The sequence below is a fragment of the Rhea pennata genome, chromosome 6, assembly GCF_028389875.1.
Source record: "Rhea pennata isolate bPtePen1 chromosome 6, bPtePen1.pri, whole genome shotgun sequence".
Taxonomy (NCBI): domain Eukaryota; kingdom Metazoa; phylum Chordata; class Aves; order Rheiformes; family Rheidae; genus Rhea; species Rhea pennata.
Genome location: NC_084668.1, coordinates 44,331,593 through 44,350,132, shown reverse-complemented (window position 1 = coordinate 44,350,132; position 18,540 = coordinate 44,331,593). Strand labels below are relative to the sequence as shown.

General features: G+C 39.9%; 1 protein-coding gene across 7 annotated transcripts in view; it reads right to left on the bottom strand.

Annotated features, from left to right (window-relative positions):
* DIP2A (disco interacting protein 2 homolog A) overlaps positions 1 to 18,540 on the bottom strand; it is a 126,772-nt gene that overhangs the window by 84,234 nt on the left and 23,998 nt on the right. For all 7 annotated transcript variants that reach the window (XR_009958847.1, XR_009958848.1, XM_062579335.1 and 4 more), the window contains exon 2: positions 11,996 to 12,067. Coding sequence is in view for 5 of the 7 variants with exons in the window: in XM_062579335.1 (XP_062435319.1) it covers positions 11,996 to 12,067 (72 nt within the window). In the remaining 2 variants the exon portion in view is untranslated. The remainder of the gene's footprint in view (positions 1 to 11,995; positions 12,068 to 18,540) is intronic.

The following is an 18,540-nucleotide window of genomic DNA, read 5'->3' as shown; positions in this document are numbered from 1 at the left end:
TAAAGTCAAGAAGGCTATATGATGAATGGTGGAAAGCAGAAGTATCTGCGCATGGAAATAACCCATAACACACACCTTGAAATGCCTACCTAGCTATTAGAGAAGGCTGGAAACCTTGCTTCATCCGAAGGAGGCAGAAGGGAGGCCCTCCATTCCTCTCATGCCATACAGCGACTGCTCACATCCACCTACAGAGCTATGTACTTATACAGCCACTGTCCCACCATGTAACTAGAGTTAAATATTTCAGTGAAGGACTTCATCCCTCAGTAAACCAGTCCCACTCTCAAACTCCTCTGACAGATGGTCAAAACAGTTTTTCATGATTGTAAACCTCCTGTCTGCTCTGGCATTCTTCACAGCCTACAGAGAGATGAAGGTGAGGAAGGACCTGGAAGCTTTTCACCTGACTTCAGTGATGTGTGGCAGGTGTCAAGTAACAAGGGCACAGGGAGAAGCAACAGCATTACAGCAAGCAAAGTATCTACAAGTGCAAGGAAGCAGAATTAACATGCATTGTAAGATGGGTGGGGGACAGCATCTGCTAAGTAGATGACCTCCTCCATTTTATAGTGATTTCACTTTCAAATGTTTTATGGTTCCTCTGTTACTCTCATCGAAGAAAAATATGATTTTCCTTTATAACATTCTCCATTTTCAGTGAAGCCCCCCAGCCTCTCTGTATTACTTTTTTCCAAGAGTCTCCTCCAGGCATGTGTTGCAGAAACTTGATCAAGACTAATGCTCCTACTGCCTGGAAAGTGATGGAGGAGAAGGACTTATGCTACAGGCCAGGGCCAGCAACACCCACATGGGGCTGTTTCCCATTCCAACTTTATATCTCAGCTTCTCCAGAGAGAATTACAGCACAGAAAAACACTAATGTAGGAAGTAGCGTCTTCAAATGTTCAGAATAGAAACCTCTCAGCTAATACCTAACATCAATCTCCTCCTCAGCACAATATGATCAAATGGAAAGGACAAAGTGAATTTTAGGGCTGTTTTTCCTGCCTAGATAGCATCCAGGAAACTGGTCAGGCTGTGGTTACTAACACTAGCTTTAAGCAATCAGGACAACTCTGGACAAACTAGAAAGTTGGCTGGTATGGATATCTCCATGTTTACTTATGATAAGCCTTTTGCTGAACCTCTGCTGTTGAGCTAGTATGTAACTAATTCACATTCGCCATTACCGTACCCTTCTGCAAACGTTTTGAGGAGTTTTGCAGTATGATTCTTTGGGGCAGCCATCCAACTTACATAATCCATTTTACATGAAGGAATAAACCCTCCCCCTTCTTTCCTGGCACATATCTTCCACCACCATCCTTCTCCTGACTGTGCTTTGCAGCTAGTTAATTTGCTTTCAAGAAAAACCACAAAAAAAGGAGGGGGGGAATAACATCTAAGATGCTCATTAATGTTTTGGGGGTTTTAATGACCCAAATACAGGAAAGCTGTAAGTGGCAAGTTCAGAGCAGAGGAAACTGCAAGCCAGATCATATTAAGGTTTGTATGGAAAAAGAGCACCTCTCCCACCATCACACAATTCCTGTGCATCCAAGGGTTCTTCATTTGTACCAGACATACCAGTTGGTAGGGAAAAAAGCATGTCAGATTCTCTATCATATGGGTACCAAGCAATATTACCACTAAAGATACTGGTCATGTTTTAAAATTTCAAAGTGCCTCTATAAAGCCTGTGCTTATAAAGATGCTGATGTAGTAGAAAATACCATCTCTTGGGAACAGGCTAACAAGTAAAGGACATTGACTGAATAGTATTCTTTTTTTAGACATCAAAGAGCTCCTTAGAGATCTATGAAAGAACAAGCTAAAATCACTTGTCCTTACTTTAAAAAAAAAAACTTCAAGTTTTTTTTAATCTAAACATGATGATCAGCTCGTTTCCTTTAAGACTATTTTGCCTTAATTATACATTTAAGTAAAGAAACTCTTTCTCCAACTGAAATATAGGAAAGCATCAGTAACAAAAGTAAAAATGATCTTAGTATGCATTAGCTCATCTCAGATCAGAGCAATATGAACAGTTGGCCTAACTGATACCTTTCAAACTGTTTCATGATCTTAACCACAGGCTATATTTAGATCTCATAATATTAAGATACCAAATCTATTCACAGGCCTGTTTTCACTGTATTAAAGAAGCTATATACTTAAGTTGACATCTACAAAATGCCACATTTAGGGCCACATTTAACTTAATGAATTAACTTGTGATCTGCTGCTATGTATCATTTTTCTATATTTTTAAAAGCATCTTCATAGACATTTTCTTCTTAATAATGAATATTAAAATGAAATTGAATATTTTGTTAATGGCAACCAATTTGCAGATTTTTGTTCTTATTTCATGTAAGAGAAAGTACACTGAGCGACATGCAAGTCTCTGAATATCAGCCACAGGTAATCCCCAAGACAGCAAGTCTCTGCTAACTATCAACAAGGATGTAAAACTTAGCATGCTAACAGTTAATATTTTTGGATAGCAATACTGGGAACTTGCCTTCAAATCCTAGGCTTGTTTTTTTTTGTCCTTTATACAGCGGCAGGAGAATATACTTTATGTCAGATTCCACTTACCTAAAGTTTCCCAAAATTACTGTTAATCTGGACTAATACTCAGGGTTCAAAGTTCTGCGAATAACAGCTCTCAGGAAAACACAGATTATGTATTGTTTCAAATATATAAAGTGGAAGCGTGTCTAGCTTAGTATTTACTCTCTATTCTTGTTTTATTTATATTTGCTTTATTGTTACTTAAAATTAAGAGATAAAAAGCAGTGGCAGTTATACTATGCTTAATTTACTACTTACTTATTCTCCTCCAAAATAAATCCATAAAAATAATCTTAAAAATATATTTGACCAAGATTAAAGTAGACATTTGGAACTTCACATGAAACCTAATAATCAAAGAGATGATCAGAGGCAAGCAGTGTGTGAAAACTGCAAGTGTTAATTTGGTACATATAGTTTCTTATTACATACCAAAATCACAGAATCACTATATAGCCTCAAATAGAAGCAATTACCTTCACGACATTACTTGTCTTCCCTGCCATCTCAGGATCAGATAGGCTTGATTTTATTTCATTTCTGCTTTGGCTTGGAACTGTTCTTGAATCTTTAAGATCACCAATAGCTACCATGCGAGTACTTTTGAAGTTTAGCTAACCTACATATTGCACCAGAGATGAATTTCCAGCAGCTGAAAAACAGGTCTCCAGCTTCTAGTCATTTTTTGCTATACTTTTTCATTAGTTGGCATTTTGAAGATCAAATAATCCTTCATGCAAAGGAATCACAAATTAATACAGGGAAAAGATCGATGACTTTATGGCACTTTCTTAAAAGAAAAAACTTGCACATCTGACATTTTGCACATCTTGCACATATTTTAAGTGAGTTTTGAACTGGACACTGAGATCAATTCAGTTTCAGCATTCTTTTCCCTACCTATCCTTTCCTTTACATGTAGTATTAACCTCTTAACATTGCCTCTTATCCACAACTTGCAGAAGGTGGATTCTCAGGTGATGTTAACTGCAAAGTAGACTAGCACGCCAGCTGTATTCTGCCAGTTAGCAACAGCAGCAATGAGAACCGATACACAGGCCCACTTGAAAAAATTAGTGGAACACAGCATGTACTGCCAAAATCCCTGCAGAAGCTTAAGCCAAGCCATACGCCTGACATGACAATGAAAAAAATGCTGTGAGGATTGAGAAATGAGCAGATCAGGCAACATTGCATAATTCCTTATCTAAGGCAGATAAGAAAATCAATTCTTTGGCTGCTGGTGATGTAATGATGGCTGACACAAAGAGGTGGCAAGGAGTTCAGGTGGTTTTGCTTGCTTCTAAACACCAGCACCTGCATCAGGCAAGAAAGTCAGCACTTATTTCAGATGTAAATGCTACCACAGTTTGTGAGGGAACTGGTTGACAGACCATTTTCCTATAACCAGAGTAAAATGCTAAAGATACAACACCAAACCTTTTCAGTGTTAACAGTAGCACTAACCTACGGAATATGTCTTTAAGTAAGAATCTAGCAAATCGTTTACTGAAAGAGTCTGCCCACCAGAAATTTGGAGGGCCCCAGTAAAAAAAGCTTCTGCTTTGAGAGCAAAAGGAAAAAGGGCTCAGCAGAACCAGCAGGTCAGAGGAACAGGCAGTCCTCAGAACAGCTCTACTGGCTGAGATTTGAAAACTACAGAAAATATTTGTTTCTTAGAGAAGTGGCCTTCACACCTTGTAGGCGAGCAGGAAAGTAGCACCCTAGCTATGCTGGTGGCTCCACAGTAATGCAAAATTTAACAAAAGGGAACAGAGACTTTACCTCCAAGTGACTGAGTGACTGACTAGTTGCTGTCAGAACCTCTGAGGATCTTATTCTGTCTTTCCCCATGTTTAAAACTGTTTCATATTGGTTTCCAATGCCTGCAGTCCCATCTAAATTCAGGTAGTGGCATGGCAACCATTACAAAAAAAAAGAGAGAGAGAGAGAGAGAGAGAGAGAAATCTACATTTACCAATGCATCATGTACAAATACATGATTTATTTCACACTCAAGTCACCACGATATTCCACTTCCTGAGATGAAATATCCGTTCCTGAAATTCAACAGAAAAATCAGACAAAATGCCTACCAGCATGCCAGCTTGCCTACTTCATAATTTCATTAAAAGAAAATAAAGGCTCTCAAAGACACTTGTGTCACTTCTCTCTGTCCATAACCCAAGAGGTCAGCTATAACCTGTGAAAAGCAAGACTGGAACAAAAAGACATTTAGCACAACACCTTTTTCTAATCAGAATGATTGTAGCTGGTAACATGAGCTTATAGCCTATAAAGGCTCAAAACACTTCTCAGGGTGGAGAAATTTGCTCCTGTTAGCCCATATCCTGAGCTGGTTCATCTTTCAGATACAGTTTATAAATATTCCTCAGAGTTTTGTCTGAGATCTGGCTGATGGAGGTTGATTGACAAAAGGCAGATTAATGTCAAGGGCTACTATTACTCAACATTTTTTTTGTTTGTTTAAATTCTTGTATAGTACATCTGTCTGACTGAAACCATAAAACTACATAGTTACTGGCAAATACTATGTGAAATCTAGCATTTCCACTAATTCCTCAAAATTGCAGATTTGGATTTAGAATTTCTATTTATCTATTTATCTATTTATCTATCTATAGAAAATCTATTTATTTTTACTGCTAATTGATAATATGCTTTGCAGCCTTTTCTGTTTTTCCTGTTCTCCCCAAGTTCTCTGTGCGGTTATCTAATGCTATCCACGTAATGATCTGGTCCCCACATATTCATCCATACCTTCACTATATTAACTGTAGAAGCTTAATCCAATCTACTTCACTTGGCATTGAAAACCATCTCCTCTGAGAAGGTTTAAGATGACAAATTACACTTCCAGAACTCACAAATCAGGAGCAGGTGACTGTGCTTTAAGTCAAAAAGATTATACAACTTGCTGATTCACAATTATTTGTTTAAAAACAAACAAAAAACTTACCCATGTAAATCTGAATCCTGTAATCATTCACATCTGCCTTTCAATTTTGTGACAAGTCGGAAGTATCACTTACCCCACAATCTTCTGTTCAGATTCAAGCCTAAATTTGTGATTCTATAGCAGACTTCCATGCAGCTTTGTGTGGGGAGTCATCCTCTGCCTTCAATTTTTAAGCCATCTCCTTCCAGAGTCGCTACCAAATCTGTGCCACCATTTGTTCCCCCTTTACAGGTAGCCACATCAAGATGCAGTCCTACCTCAGTATCCCTAGTGTTCTTCATCTTTCTTAAACTTCTAATCAAAACTTGTATTTCAAACAAATTTCCCTGCCTCTCCCCAGGAATTCTATTCTTTACATTTAACTAGCATTTCCACCATCCAATCTACATTCTGTTAAAAGCCTTACAGATCAGCCGAATTCTCCTATCAGCTCAAACTTCCTAAGAACACAAGCAGAGCTAGCTACTGATGCAATATAAGATACCTGGTTCTGTGAATTTCAGGGATGTACTGACATAAAAACACCAGACAAAATTAATTGATCATAAACAATCTTTACTTCCGTGATCAATAGAGAACAAAAGACGACAGCACATATAAAAGAAATGAAGACCAAATCAACTTTATAAAGCCATGAATTATCATTCACGGAGGTGGTGAAATCACAGCACAGGAGCTCTTCAAATCTAAACCACTGGCATCTCTCAATCAGCAAAGTTTGATGGATAATGGGAAACTTAATAAAACCCACTGGGAACACTATTAAGCACAGAACATTACCAAAAAAATCCTATAATCAAATTGTTAATGATCAAAAAAATCACTCCATGCATAAAGCCACTGGGACTCCTACACATCAATTTGAGCTGTGCTCAAGCTGTGTCAATTAATGAAATTCAAAGCTATAACTAGGTTAATGGAACATATGTCAGGCAACTGAAATAACTAGTTAGCTTAAGATTTTAAGCAAATTCAGTCTTTTTGCCAAAGTATCACTCTTTGTGCTCAGAGGCAGATAGCTCATCTGCTCTGTTTAGCATACTAAAGCTAGATTACTGTCATCTCAATGCAATGGCAAAAGTGGTAAGCAAAGTAGGCAATCTGCTACTTAGGAAATACGGTGTCAAGCAAGTAGGACAAAACAGGATGAGCTAATTTTAGTCCACTCCTTCAAACTACTAAGGAAGAACTGGATGAACAAGATTTTTTTTCCTTTTTTTAAAAAAAGAGAAAGCCTAAAGAGACTGAAGTAATGCAGATTCCCTATGCCAGACTAGATTTTAAATTTCAAATTATACTGTTCCTTTCTTAGTTGAGAAAAGGCCTAGTATAAGATTACAGCATGCCACTATCTCCTAGTTTTCCTAATGCCATCAGCTAGGATGTATTTTCCTAATATTACTGTCCAGAACATTAAGGTGTTAAACTTGATTATATGAAGTCAGTTTTCCTGAACAAAACACTCCTGTTTAGAAAACCTCAGGTATGAAAGAGAAACTTCCATGAAAATATTCTTTAAAAGTCTCAGACTATTTTTTTTCCTCACTTCCCCTCTGCAAAGCCATCTAACAAGTCAATTCTGCAATCTCACACACTGCTTCAGCTGAATGGGTTCCTGAATAAGAAGTTACCTAAATTCAAGATTACAAAATGCCTTTCAAAGTTATGCATGTATCTTTGAAAGCTTCTGGGCCAGACAGAACTGAATTTTTTTGGTCTGACACCCATGCAAACCCTGCATATTTCTAGCAGGGAAGAATCTTTGTACTACAATATCTTCACATCCACTAGCATTAGGGAGTTTTGCTAGAAGCAAAACACCGAAGAATTTTAATCAGCTTTATTTTAATGTGATGACTTGATTAAGATGAAAAGGTACTTGCCACATCCTAAGCTACAAAAGCCTAACCACATAAGAATCAGTGATGCTTCTAAGACAGAGAGACTTTGGATATTGCATGGAGCCAGTAGGATTCATGCAGAAAAGGGTCGTCTGGATGGTTTACACTGCAGCCTAGGCTTAAAGTTAGCTTGAAAAAAAATGACTGGAAGGTAAAAATGCACTTTCTAAGCTACATTTGAGTGCTCGGAACTTGAACTATTTGTGCAAACAGTTTCTCTAAGGGCTGAGGAAAAAAAAGTATCATCAGAAAGGAGAGAAGCTGGAGAAAATCAACACCTGTGGTTAAAACAAGAGACAGAAATCCAAAGAAATTACTTTCTAGTAGAGAGTCAATTGACAAAACATTTCTAGTACCTATTTATCCTCACCCAAAACCCACACTTCGCCTGATCTCAAAATCTTGATCTAAGCTGATTCTGGGGACCAGATATTTTGAACAGAAAATTAAGTTCCTGCCTTAGAGAAAAATTAGTGTAAAAAGGAGAAGGTGGAGCTGGTAAAGATATATTGCATTCAACAGCAAGCTCTCGCTCAAAAAAAAAGTAAGTATTCAAGGAATGAGCCATTTTATCCTCCTGGACCTTGTCCTTACCAACAAAGAAGGACTGGTTGGAGATGTGAAGGTTAGGGGCAGCCTTGGCTGCAGTGACCATAAGATGGTAGAGTTCAGGATCCAGCAGGAAAGAGGTAAGGCAACAAGCAGGTTTGCAACCCTGGACTTCAGGAGAGCGGACTTTGGGCTCTTCAGACACCTACTTGGAGGAATCTCATGGCTTAAGGCCCTAGAAGGAACAGGGTGGGGGGGGGGCGTCCAGGAGAGCTGGCTAGTATTCAAGCATCACTTCCTCCAAGCTCAAGAGGGGTGCATCCCAAGGAGAAAGAAGTGCAGCAAAGGGGGCAGGAGGCCTCCATGTGTGAGCTCCTGGCCTAGTTCAGACAGAAGAAGAAAGTACACAGAATGTGGAAGAGGGGACAGGTTACTTGGGAGAATTACAGGAATGCAGTCAGAGTATGTAGAGATGAGGCGAGGAAGGCTAAGGCCCAGTTGGAATTGAGCCTGGCAAGGGATGTTAAGGACAACAGGAAGGGCTTCTTCAAATACATCGGTAGCGAGAGGAGGACTGGGGAAAATGTGGGCCCACTACTGAATGAGGCAGGGGCACTGGTGACAAAGGATACAGAGAAGGCAGAATTACTGAATGCCTTCTTTGCTTCAGTCTTCACTGCTAAGGGCAGCCATCATGAATCCCAGAGCCTGGAGGCAAGGGAGAAAGTCTGGAGAAAGGAAGACTTTCCTTTGGTTGAGGAGGATAGGATTAGAGACCTTCTGGGCAAGCTTGACATCCACAAATCCATGGGCCCGGATAGGATGCACCCATGGGTACCAAGGGAGCTGGTGGATGTTGTTGCCAGGCCACTCTCCATCATCCTTGAAAAGTCATGGAGAACTGGAGAGGTGCCTGAGGAGTGGAAGAAAGCCAGGGTCACTCCAGTCTTGAAAAAGGGCAAAGAGGAGGACCCAGGCAACTATAGGCTGCTCAGCCTCACCTGCATCACTGGAAAGGTGATGGAACAGCTCATTCTGGATGTCATCTCCAGGCATATGGAGGAAAAGAAGGTGACCAGGAGTAGCCAGCATGGATTCACCAAGGGGAAATCGTGCTTAACCAATCTGGTAGCCTTCTCTGATGGTATGACTGGCAGGGTAGATGAGGGGAGAGCAGTGGATGTTGTGTCCCTTGACTTTAGCAAGGCTTTTGACACTGTCTCCCAGAACATCCTCCTACATAAGCTCAGGAAGCGTGGGTTAGACAAGTAGACAGCGAGGTGGACTGAGAACTGGCTGAAAGGCAGAGCTCAGAGGGTCGTCATCAGTAGCCTGGAGTCTAGTTGGAGGCCTGTGGCTAGTGGCGTTCCCCAGGGCTCAGTATTGGGTCCCACCCTGCTCAACTTCTTCATCAACGACCTGGATGAAGGGACAGAGTGCCTCCTCAGCAAGTTTGCTGATGCTACCAAGCTGGGAGGAGTGGCTGATACAGCTGAGGGCTGTGCTTCCATTCAGAGAGACCTGGGCAGGCTGCAGAGTTGGGCGGAGAGGAACCTCGTGAGGTTCAATAAGGGCAAGTGCAGAGTCCTGCACCTAGGGAGAAATAACCCTAGGCACCAGTACAAGCTGGGGGCTGAGCTGCTGGAGAGCAGCTCTGCAGAGAAGGACCTGGGAGTGCTGGTGGATGACAAGTTGACCAGCAGCCAGCAACATTCCCTTGCAGCCAAGAAAGCCAATGGTATCCTGGGGTGCATTGGGAAGAGTGTTGCCAGCAGGTCGAGGGAGGCGATCCTGCCCCTCTACTCAGCCCTGCTGAGGCCTCCTCTCGAGTCCTGTGTCCAGTTCTGGGCTCCCCATTAGAAGAGAGACATGGAGCTACTGGAGAGAGTCCAGCATAGGGCTGCGAAGATGATCAGAGGGCTGAAGCATCTGCCCTCTGACGAACGGCTGCGAGAGCTGGGCCTCTTTAGCCTGGGGAAGAGAGGACTGAGTGGGCATCCTATCCATGTGTATAAGTACCTGAAGGGAGGGTGTCAAGGTGACAGGGACAAACTCTTTTCAGTATTGCCATGTGACAGGACAAGAGGCAATGGGCAAAAATTGAACCATAGGAAGTTCTGCCTGAACTTGAGGGGGAATTTCTTCACTGTGAGAGTGACGGAGCACTGGATCAGGTTGTCCAGAGAGGTTGTGGAGTCTCCTTCTCTGGAAATCTTCAAAGCCTGCCTGAATGCAAATCTGTCTAACATGTTCTAGGTGAGCCTGCTTGAGCGGGGGGTGGGGGTTGGACTAGATGATCTCCGGAGGTCCCTTCCAATTCTGTAATTCTATGATTGTGTCATTCTATACAGATGAGTTAGGTTCTGTGTAGTCTACAGAGGATTATAAATTACCATCCCATGGAGAAGCTACAGCTGGTCATTTAAAAAAAGGTCCTAAAAAAAAAATCAGATGACAACACACTAGGATCATATTCCAATTGCTACATGACAAACATGCATAAAGCTACCACAATTCAGCAGTCTGCAGAACCTCATTGTGATCAGGAGTGAATAGGTAGCTACTAGAACTAGCATGTCAACCTAAAAAAGTTAACATCGCTTTTTCTGTCCAGTATTTATTAGACAGTAAAGACATTTTAGGAAGAATCCAGACTGCAGAATCTTTCCTATGGCAGCAATACCCTGAAATCTTCAGGGAGATTATATAATCTATGAGCAACGTGTTCCCACACACCAGGAGAAGCTACAGGCCTGGTTTCAAATGAGGTTTCCTCAATGAAAGTTGGAAACATGTGAAAAAGCCTTCAGGAATAAACAGTTGCTGGCAGATCGCTTACAACAAAGATGACAGGAGGGTTTTGCCCCCTTAAAATAAGGGCTGTGCAGCTTGGAGACTGGAGTAGTAGTGGAAACCACCATCCTGGAAGAAATAGTAAAATGGAAAGGAAACTCCAGAGATCATAAAAATGCTGAACGGACTCTTCTCTGTCAAGAAATGCGAATGAATCTTTTGTCCATCCTGCTACACAGAGCCACAGGGGTCACTGCACTGATTTTTAAGAGCAAAATAAATTAACACCTAGTCTAACTATTTGTTAGAGAGATACTCATTCCTGCTTCAAATCAATGATTTCTGTAAATCACAACTGAAACGGGATCAAAGTTGCAGTATTTTCCTGCTCTGCTCTCTGATGTAAGAGTGCAATGCTAACACTATAAGGTAAGACCTGTGATTCTTTTTTTATCTCATCTAGTCTACAGTGTTTCAGTATCAATTCCACTTTTTTTACTCTTCTCACTTTCCCGTATCTTAACAGGAACCTCTCAAACCTCTCAACCTATAGAATTGATCATTGACAGCACAAGAGCTTTAACCCACAGTGATTAAGTGGCCTAGCATAATTAAAAAAATAGTTGGACCTTTAGCTTTTTTGCCATTGAAGACAAAGTCTGACAATAACCAGCTGAAGTATGTAGCAGAAAAGTCATCAATTTGAAGAAAGTGAAGTCAAGTCCTTGAAAGGAAGTATCAATTAGTAAATGCCCAAAGTAACTTATCGAGAGGCATAACCCCCCCGCCCCATGATCCAACTAAAAAATTGAGTCTGTGCTTACAAATTTGAGAGCTACCTGCACATCTGTTGTTAATGATGTTTTAATAAATAAATAAATTAATTAATTAAGTGACTGACTGGCAAGTGTATTCAGTTAATGAGAACTGTCAGACCTGCCATTTCTTAGACTAACTCTCAAACTAAAGGAAATTTGCTAACAGAAATGTTACCACTTATGGATGTTAAATGTTAAAAAAACATTTTAGACCTCTGTCTTGTTCTGTATTTCTCTACAAGATAGTACTTTTTTACTACTAATTGGATACAATTGGAATCAAGCAATATTATTAGTTCATCCATTCTATTTAATTTTCTGTTCTACATTTTCACAAATTCAGTGTAAAAGATGTAACCTATAAAGTCTCTTACCTTGAATGAGTGGTATGTACCGTGCTAACAGCTTTGCCCTTTTCTTTTCATATCCTTTCTGAGTGATGTCTCCTGAAGAAACAAAGAAATAAATTCATATTGCTTTGAACAGTTTTTAATAGATGCTCATTCACATACCTCTGATTAAACTCATTAACTCCAAATAAGTCACATGAGCAATGAAGATCGAGGCAAATCAAAGAAACAATTCATGACTTTATACATACACATGCAGTCTATCCAGCTACAATATGAAAACGAGAGTCTTTAACTCTCTTAAACTTTAGATTTATACAGCACAGGAATGGTGTTTTTTGCTTGCAGCACCTGTATGGAGTCTAGTTCTGGACATATTTGCCATAACGCAGAACGCAGCAATTCTACAGCAGCACAAAAGATTTGCAGCGTAACACAAACCAACAAAGATAACATGCTCAGTTCTGCACTGTTCTGTGCCACCAGGAACGCTGACTATACCAAAGCTTATCATAAGTAATCAATATTTATGATATAGATTACTTTAGCACACATCTCTGCAGCACCTTTCCAAACTTCAGAACCTCTTACCATCTCCACCATACAGCGTGGCACGTCAAACGCTCCTCTTTCAAATTCTGGGAGGCGATAATCTGTTTCTAGTGCTACTTTTAATTCTCAGTTGCAATCTGACATACATTAAACTTATGTTGCACAGACTTCATTGTTAAAGTGTGACACGTCTTTTTGCACAGTATAGACGAGAACAAAATTACTACAACCCAAGAGCAATTTTGGGACACCTTTTATAATCCAATACTTCCTTGCTTCTACCAACAGAACAAAAAGGCTTCATGCAAAACTAGCAAAAAGCCTAACAGAAGATCTTATGAATGATCTTAATCCATTTTCTAGATTTCAGCATAGCCAAGACATGAAGATAGTGATCTGAAATACAACCTTAGAACTTCCCACCAAAATGAATATTAAAAATATTGTTAAATATTTTTGAAAATATATGCAAGTATAAGCTAGATTTTAGAACCGTATACAAGCCTGCATGCAGATAATTTTCTTGACTTTAATTGAGACCAAGAAGTAAAATCTTTATATTTAGGTTGTTGCTTCTAAACACATTTCTTCTAAGTGGGTTGGTCAAAGAGCATATCAAATCAAACTGTTGACCTACTACTGGCCATCTAATTTCTGCCAAAATCAAAACTCTTCCTGATACTACTGAGACAAGAAATCTAAATTTGATGTCTGGAAATCATAAGAGAAAATCAGTAATAGTAATAATAATAATAATCATCATCTGTGAGCCTTAGCATGCTTGGTGATTGAATGGATTTTGGCTTTGCATTTGACAAACTCCCCCAAATTCTTGTGCCAGACCAGGCATGTACATGGCCTCTCTGATGTTGGTTCTCAGGTGTCTTCAGTAAGAAGTGACAACATGCTGCAGATCTGAGATGCAACTGGTATCTTTGTCCCCAAACTCTTTCGAAAGCAATCAGTAAGATCAAGAGTTCTGAAAATAATCTAAAAGCAGACAGACCATGATCCCCATGTGCTTCCTTCCCATTGGAAATCTAGCTATAAAACATTTCTAAAACTGTTATACTACTAGTTATACTACTATTACCTGTCACGTGAATTCATCCAGAATATTTGTCTTCATATACTGGTGTTTTTCATGTTGTCCGTAGCAGTACCTGCTCTAAACACTTCCTCAGATACCTGCTTCTCTTGTATCTACTAACCCAGAAATCACTCTATTCTACCACTCCCATCAGTTAAGCGAATAAGCAACATCTACCATCAAGTTACCGACAGTATGCAGAAACAGACATCGAGAGACTGAGGATACTGTTCCAAACAGATTTAAGAAAAAAAAGGTTAATTCCAGAATGCTTCAATGATGGCAGTTATTTTTGAATATAAGGATGTGTCAGTTTTTGAGAATCCTGTATAAATATTTAATTTCATAAACTTTGCACAGAGAACAAAAAAATACTTTGGATAGCACTTTTCATCAGTGGAAAAACTTTTAGTAGACATTAAAACTAAAGATGTAATACAAGAATTAAACTGAAACAAAACCAAGATTCGTCAACCAGATCTGTGCCTGTGAAAGGCTGATCAAAATGACAAAGTACACTTTAAATAAATCATTTGTACAAAGTTTTTTTTTTTTTTAAACCAAAAGATGCATCTTTTTCAGCTGTGAGAAAAAAGAAACAAGAAACACCCACAAGAAGAACAGTCCATCTTAAAAGTAATTTGGAAGACTACAGCAATCTCTCCCAGGAAATGCTATAAATGACAAATGTAGTACATGAGATAAATTTGCCATACCGTAACTTCAGCAAGGACAATTTTCACAGCTCCATAAACGATTCAAGTAATCCTTAAATCAAATCTCTGCACAGACTTTGCCAAGAATCACCTCTGAGGGAGGTATGCTATAGAGGTATGTCACAGCAGATCAAAACAAAGGGTTTAAAAGAGAGTCTCACTTCCAACTAGAACAGCTCAAACTTTGGCTTCTTACTGCATTTGCAACCTCACAGATTTTTACCGCACAAAAAATGAATGTTGTATTAAACCACTTGCCTTGAACCACGCTAGGAAAAGCCCAAAGTCAAAAGCATCTCTGTAGGCTTTCGCAGCCCTGTAGGAAAGCCTGGAGCTGAACAGCAAAGACTTCTTTGTTCCCTTCTCCAAAGCTTGGGGGTGGATTCCTCCCTGGCAATTGCTGCCCACCCCCCTCATCCACACTGCCTCAGTGGAATTAACCCATTATTTGGGCTTCTTTGTAATCCCTCACCTCTTAAAAAAGAGGCTGAGCCACATCTGGTATATCAGGGCCACAGCTGGTGTCATTCAGCCTCACTTTCTCCCTAGTTATTAAATCAGACAAAAGCAGCCCAATGTCCCTCAGCCTTGGAGAACCAGCTGGGAACTCTGCACAAAGCTAGAAACTGGTTGGGATGGTTTGATTTGCCTGGAGTACATATGTTTTTAAAAATATGTCAGAGGTTCCAAGAAAATGATGAATATAGATCATAAAAATCTAGATTATTTCTTAACCAGGACACAGAATCTGCAAAGCAGCTATCTCAGCATATCTTTATTAAACAGTGTCAGTACCTAAACAAACAAAATGTTAATGCCAAACTCAGTTAAAATTAATTTGCATTTTATCAGGTTTGCATGAATTATTTTTGATTGGACATCCACTTTCTAGATTCAAAAATTTCACCTAATTTGTTTTTAAATTCTGAAAAGTAGGCAAACATTCAGTATGTGCTTCAATGCCCTTCAAAAATGCAAGAATAAGAAAAAGAACATGGTTCACTGCTTAGATGCAATTTGAGTAAGCATGGCAGCTGTAAAATCCCAATATCGTAATCTCAGTTATGACAACCCTACTGTTCACTAGGAACTGTTCATGTATAAGCTGTGTAGTCCATACAGCACACCCTACAGAGAATATTTTTTCCTTTTATATCACCAGGACACCCATTCAGTGCATGAATATGCAGGGCAGCGCACTCCCAGTGCCATTCCAGCTCCTTCGTACCTTTGGATCCTTGCAGGAGGGACTCCCAGAAGGCTTCTGACGGAGAAAAGACGTGCAAGATGCAGACAGCTCAGGAAACAGCAGGCTTGCTACCAAGCAAGCAACTCCAGTCTATGCACTGAATAGCGATCAAAAGCAGCTCACTTCCCCCAGAAAATCTCACAGTGGATATTCAAAGACTTCACTGTTTGACATTTTGTGAGCATAGTCACACTCAGGCCTACCAACTATTGCCAAATCACCACAGAAACTTTTGCCAGTTCCTTCACTGTAAAGTGCACCTAGGCACAGGTGTGAACACTGCCTTCTGCCTAAACAGGCAGGATTTTGGTGGTTGAAATAGGTGGGCAAATTGGTTTGCTGCAGCAGAACCCAGAAGTCAGCTGTGAGAGATTTAACGTGAATCATCAGTGATCCTGGGGACAGTCCAAAACAGTAGAAATTGGGAGAGAAATAGTTACTCTGAGATACACATCTGAGATTTTTTTGCCCACTGTGAGAGCAAGGATAATTCACGCATTTCCAAGAACTACGATGAGAGCCAACAATAAGGAAAGCCAGTAACAGTTGGTGCTACAGCTGCAGAACCAAAGGATGGCACTGAGAAACACTGAACCGTGCAGCCATGGGATGTAATGGCTCAGTTCCTAATTCTATCTGCCCTCCAAATCGTAAGTAATGTACCAACCAGTCCTGAGGAGATTGCTGATGAGGGAAACATAGGAAGAGAAAAAGAAAGCAGCTCTGCAGCAATCAGTGTTACCTTCACATGGCTAATTTTGAGCTAGAATCTGCATGGGCTTTTTGATCATGAAAAGCTTGTTTCCTTAATGTTACTACATTAGCCATGCAGGGTAGTAGCCACCCATTTCAGCTGCAACTCCCAAGATGAATACTAAGTCACCACAGCCAGTCAGATCAATATTCTCACTCAAATATGATCTACCTCAAGGAATGACAGTCACACTTTGTTTCCCAGCTTTGGAAACCTGTAGCATCTAATTTAATACAGCACCGGGAAAGCTGATACCCAGTCCTTAGGCTCTGAAAAAGAGCAGGGTGCACCACTGTAATACAGCAGGATGGCTGTACTTTATGCCTAAAACTGCTGTCACACACACACACACACACACACACACACAATATCACTGCTTTCAGGAGGAAGAGGAGGAGGAAGAGGAAGTGCTCTCCTCGGTGCTGAACCCTCTCAGCAGTCAGGGCAGTGAAGCACAACACATCTTCCCACTGTGGCATTCAAAAGCTGGTGCAAAGGCAAGGTCAGTATCCTACCAAACAAAGAACAGCTCCAAACTCCATGGAAAATTTCATGGGCTTTTCCAGAAGATCATCATGCAGCTTGAACTCAGACCTGCACACAGAACTTGACAGCATTTAGGTGCATCCTCAACAGGTTCTGCAGAGTAACAGTAACTGGGTGTTTCTTAATAGATGAATTTTCAATCAATAGCACATTGATAAACCAGCAGTACATTTCTCACCCATCTGTAAAACACAAAGTAGCCAATAGCCTAGTTTCTGTTAAGGAGTCTTGGTTCTGCATTTTCAGGTACTCATTTTTTTTCTACTTTCAACATTAACCTTCCAATTCTTTCCCTAAAATTGGGTAACAGGTTGTATTTCTATTATTAGTGAACTTTATATTAAAAAACTAACTATATATTGATTAGTTGTATTGAAAACTTGCTTTTTTATTGATGGAGTGATAAGTACATCAATTTCTATTTATGCTTCTATAAAACACGCGTGTTTTTCAATCCCTGCTATAAAGAGGCACTTCTGTCATGCAATCTGAGCTCCATTCTGGAACTCAGTTGCCAGCAACAAGTCACAATTTCCTCCTCTATACAACATACATTAATTCCAAAACTCATTCTATAGCACAGCGTTCCAGCCGCAGTGATAGATTAGCTTAAGTTCCTATTGCCTTTGAGAAGCATAGAAAATTGCAGCAGCCTGAGAAGCATGTGAAGCTTTAGCTCAAAAGCTCAGAAAACACCTAACAGTTTGTGTAATAATTAAACAGAAGTCCATTATCGTGAATCATCGCAGCTTTCCTACATAAAGGCTACAAGACTGATAGCTCACCATACGCGAACTAAATTAAACTAAGTGACGACTGTGATAAATCTTGATTATAATCTTTCGTATCACCTGAATCTGTCAAAAAGGAAAAAAAAGCAGTACCAGATCACTCCATATGGTGATAGGTTTGACTAACTTACGTAAGTCATACTATTTCTAAAATCCTATTTTAAACAATCTGAGAGTATCAAGGTGCCTCTTAAGCAGTGTAAGTTTAGTACAACTTCATCAAGGAATTATGGTGTTATCACTAACTCCTGATTTACAATAAAAGAAGCTCATCCCTCTGACAGAATTTGACTTTCCAAAGGCCAAAAGCTGTCTGCATGCTAAGGCACCAACATGGAGATACACTGCTATTTAAACACACGCAGCTTCTTTAAATCGTTGCGACAGAGAATGAGATCACCAAACAAATTCTAGTAGCTAGACAAATCTTGACGAGCTAACTGTATGACTTCCTTAATGACCTAAATGTAAACAATTTCACTGATATTTTAGGAGTAAAAGACCATTTTTTTTCACTTCATGTCCAGTTACACAATGGGATTTAGTTTACAGTACCATTAATTGTCAAGTGTGCTTCATCGCGACCTAGCTTTGGTCTGATGAAGCCAGTGGGACCTTTGCCACTAACAAAGCAATGCTGAATGTATTACAAAATTCCATTCTGACGCAGATTTAGATACCATCTTTTCACCTCAAAGTTTCAAAGTAGTTGCTTTTAATAAAGGCATTACTTGCAACGCAGAACTTAAAAAAGACAAGGTGACTGAAGTATATAGTACAACAAGGGTGAGAAAAGTCCAAGTATTGCATCACATGCTGCACTGCACAAATCCATACTATAAATTGGGTGTATGCTGAAAGACTAGATAGC